The sequence below is a fragment of the Orycteropus afer genome, unplaced genomic scaffold (genome assembly GCF_000298275.1).
Source record: "Orycteropus afer afer isolate SDZICR_OR568_19922 unplaced genomic scaffold, OryAfe1.0 scaffold00113, whole genome shotgun sequence".
Classification (NCBI taxonomy): domain Eukaryota; kingdom Metazoa; phylum Chordata; class Mammalia; order Tubulidentata; family Orycteropodidae; genus Orycteropus; species Orycteropus afer.
Genome location: NW_006921700.1, coordinates 1,440,651 through 1,443,784, shown reverse-complemented (window position 1 = coordinate 1,443,784; position 3,134 = coordinate 1,440,651). Strand labels below are relative to the sequence as shown.

The following is a 3,134-nucleotide window of genomic DNA, read 5'->3' as shown; positions in this document are numbered from 1 at the left end:
GAAGATGGGGCAATCTACTTTCATTAAGATTTACTGCCTCACACTCCTTGGAGTGATGAACATAGTAATTACAGGGAGGACGTGGGAATTGAGCTGTTACACTGTAGAGAATTGCAGTCAGTGTCATGAAACAATGTGTATGAACTGCTGTATGGAAAATGAATTTGCTCTATAAACTTTCACCCAAAGCACAATAAAAATTTTAAAAAGTAAAACAACAACAAAGAAGATTTACTGCCTCAGAAAGCCAATGGGGGTCGCAGTGAGTCGGAACTGACTTGATAGCAGTGAGTTTGTTTTTTTGTTTGTTTGTTTTGGGGTATGAAGTGGTTTTGATTTGCATTTCCTTAATGACTGGTGAAAGGAGCTATGGTGGCAGAGCGGTTAAAACATTTGGATGCTAACCAGAAGGTTGGCAGTTCAAACCTACCAGCTGCTCTGCTGGAGAAAGATGAGGCAAGCTTCTGTAAAGATGTACAGCCTTGGAAACCCTACAGGCCGGTTCTGCTCTGTCCTAAAGGGTCACTATGAGTGGGAATCGATTCAGTGGCAGTGAGTTTGGTTTTTTGAATGATTAATGATGTTGGGCCTCTTTTCCATCTGCATTTTGGCCATTTGTATATCTCCTTTGGAAAAATGTCTATTCAAGTCCTTTGCCCATTTTTTTAGTTTGGTTGATTTTTTGTTGTTGAGTTTTAGGCGTTCTTTATATATTCAGAATATTAAACCCTTATCTGATACGTGGTTTGCAATTCTTTTCTCCCGTGCTACAGATTATCTTTCAACTTTCTTGATAATGCCTCTTGATGTACAAAAATTTTTAATTTTGGTGAAGTCCCGTTTATTTCTTTTTTCTTTTACTGCTTATGCTTTGATGTCATAGAATCCACTGCTTACAAAAAGGTCCTGAAGCTTCACCTGTGTGTTTTCTTCTCAGAGTTTTATGGTCTTGGCTCTTATGTTTAGGTCGTTGATCCACTTTGAGTTCATTTTTGTGTATGGTGTGAGGTATGGCTCCAGATCCATTCTTTTGTGTCTAGAAATCCAGTTGTTGCAGCACCATTTGTTGAAGAAAGACTGACGTACCTACCTTTTTAAAAAGCTTTTTCACATGTAATAAGATAAGCTTTCTAAATCTCTTTTTGAAATTTGATACTTGCGTATATGTGGTTCTAGAATTTATTTCTCATTTGTGGTTCATTTGCTTTGCTTTTCCCAGGTGAAAGAAATGTTATCCCGGTTAAGAGTAGTTGCCAGTCCTCCTTGTACATTGATATGTCGTCATTTGCACAGAAAAGAGAAAGGCAAGCCACTTATGCTGAACCCAAGAACAAACAAGGTTAGTACCATTAATATTAATATAATTTTTTCCTTTTCCTGCTAAAAGTCTGATACATTTTGGGCTGATAATATATGAATATTAAATAGTAAGTAAACAACTCTGAAAAGAGATTCTCTTATAGAAACTTGCAAGCATCACACAATGGGTTTGTTTCAATATGTGAAATTTATTTTTGGGGTAGGTGCATTCACATTGAGGTGTGACTTAATTTTAAACAACAGTCAGCAGTCAGAATTTGCCAGTCTCATTTATTCACTTATGTGGAGGGTGGGAATAATTAGTAGTATAGGATTGTAAGTGTTTTGGGGGTTTCAGACCTAGGAGAGGGAATTTGACCAAGAGTCCCACAGACCATCTCATCTTTGATACTTGACTGAGGATGAGAACTCAGCAAGCCATTAATGAATTAGGTGAAGCTTAGAATATCCTCTCCTGCCTTTGCCTCACCTCCCGAAATATTGCTTGTTCTTCAAGATGCAGCTCTCATTCAAAAGCCACTTCTCCTTGCAGCTTTTCACACTGCCATAGACTAGAGTAGTTGCTCCTTCTCTGAAACCCTGTAGCGGTGTTTACATTCCTGTTCATCTGGCACCTGGTCAGTATATGTGCTTCTTTTCACATCTTAAGCTGGTATTGAAATCAGTTATAGTAGTTAAATTTTCATGACTATAAATCTTCTTGATTATATTTCAGGTTCCTTTTGGACAGGGTCTGTTCAGATACTCCTCTGTATCTTTTACAGTGCCATAGGTGTAGACATTTGATAAATATGTTGGCCTTATTTTATTTTTATCCTTATAGAAATAATTTATATAAAAACTACTCTGGGGACTTAGGGCTTATAAGAAATTTATAAAGCACATTATGAATTAAATGAATGTCAAGGAGTAGCACTCTGGCCTTCTGAAATATGGATAGCATCCATATGGTTACTTCATCGAAGAACTACATCTAGAAACCCCCTTAAGGATCATTTCTAAGCATCAGGAAACATCTTTGTTGTTTTTGTTTCAGAAAGAACATAGATCAGTGATTCCCAGCTTGTGGGTCATGGACTCTTAGGGGACTTACCAAGTTTAGAAATCAAACTTGTGCTTCAGACATTGCAGACTGAGTTAGTAATTTTCACATATTCATAAATAGTGTTTCTAAGAGTATGTTACTACTGTGATTAATAAAATAGTAACTAAAGGCAGTACTGATTCCTTAGTCTTTTAAATGTATATCTGTAATCACTGTCTACTGAAGGTATACATGTTATATGTGTTAATATCTAGGAAATACTTGTCAGTCAGTTAGTTGTACTGTGGTGGCCTGTGTGTTGCTGTAATGCTGGAAACTATGCCACCAGTCATCCTGTGGGAGACAGGTTTCAGTAGAGCTTGCAGATTAAGACAAACTAAAAAAGAGACATGGTGGTCTACTTCTGAAAAAGTTGAATGAACACCTTGTGAGTAGCAGAGGAACAGTGTCTGATACAGTGCTGGAAGGTGAGCTCCTGGGGTTGGAAGACACTCAAAATATGACTGAGGATGAGCTGCCTTCTTAAAATAGGGCCGACCTTAATAACATAGACGTGGAATAAAGCTTTTGGAACCTTTGTTTGCTGATGTGGCACGATTCAAAAGAAGAAACAGCTATAAACATCCATTAATAATTAGAACATGGAATGTACAAAGTATGACTCTAGGAAAATTGGAAGTCATCAGAAATGAAATAGAACTCATAAAGATCAATATCCTAGGCATTAGTGAGCTGAAATGGACTGATTGGTATTGGCCGTTTTGAATCA

General features: G+C 37.3%; 1 protein-coding gene across 1 annotated transcript in view; it reads left to right on the top strand.

Annotated features, from left to right (window-relative positions):
- The first annotated feature begins 1,228 nt into the window (after positions 1-1,228).
- The window catches only part of ME2 (malic enzyme 2), a 68,875-nt gene continuing 66,969 nt past the window's right edge, over positions 1,229-3,134 (top strand). The window contains exon 1 of the mRNA XM_007943850.2: positions 1,229-1,339. Coding sequence (XP_007942041.1) covers positions 1,229-1,339 — 111 coding nt within the window. The remainder of the gene's footprint in view (positions 1,340-3,134) is intronic.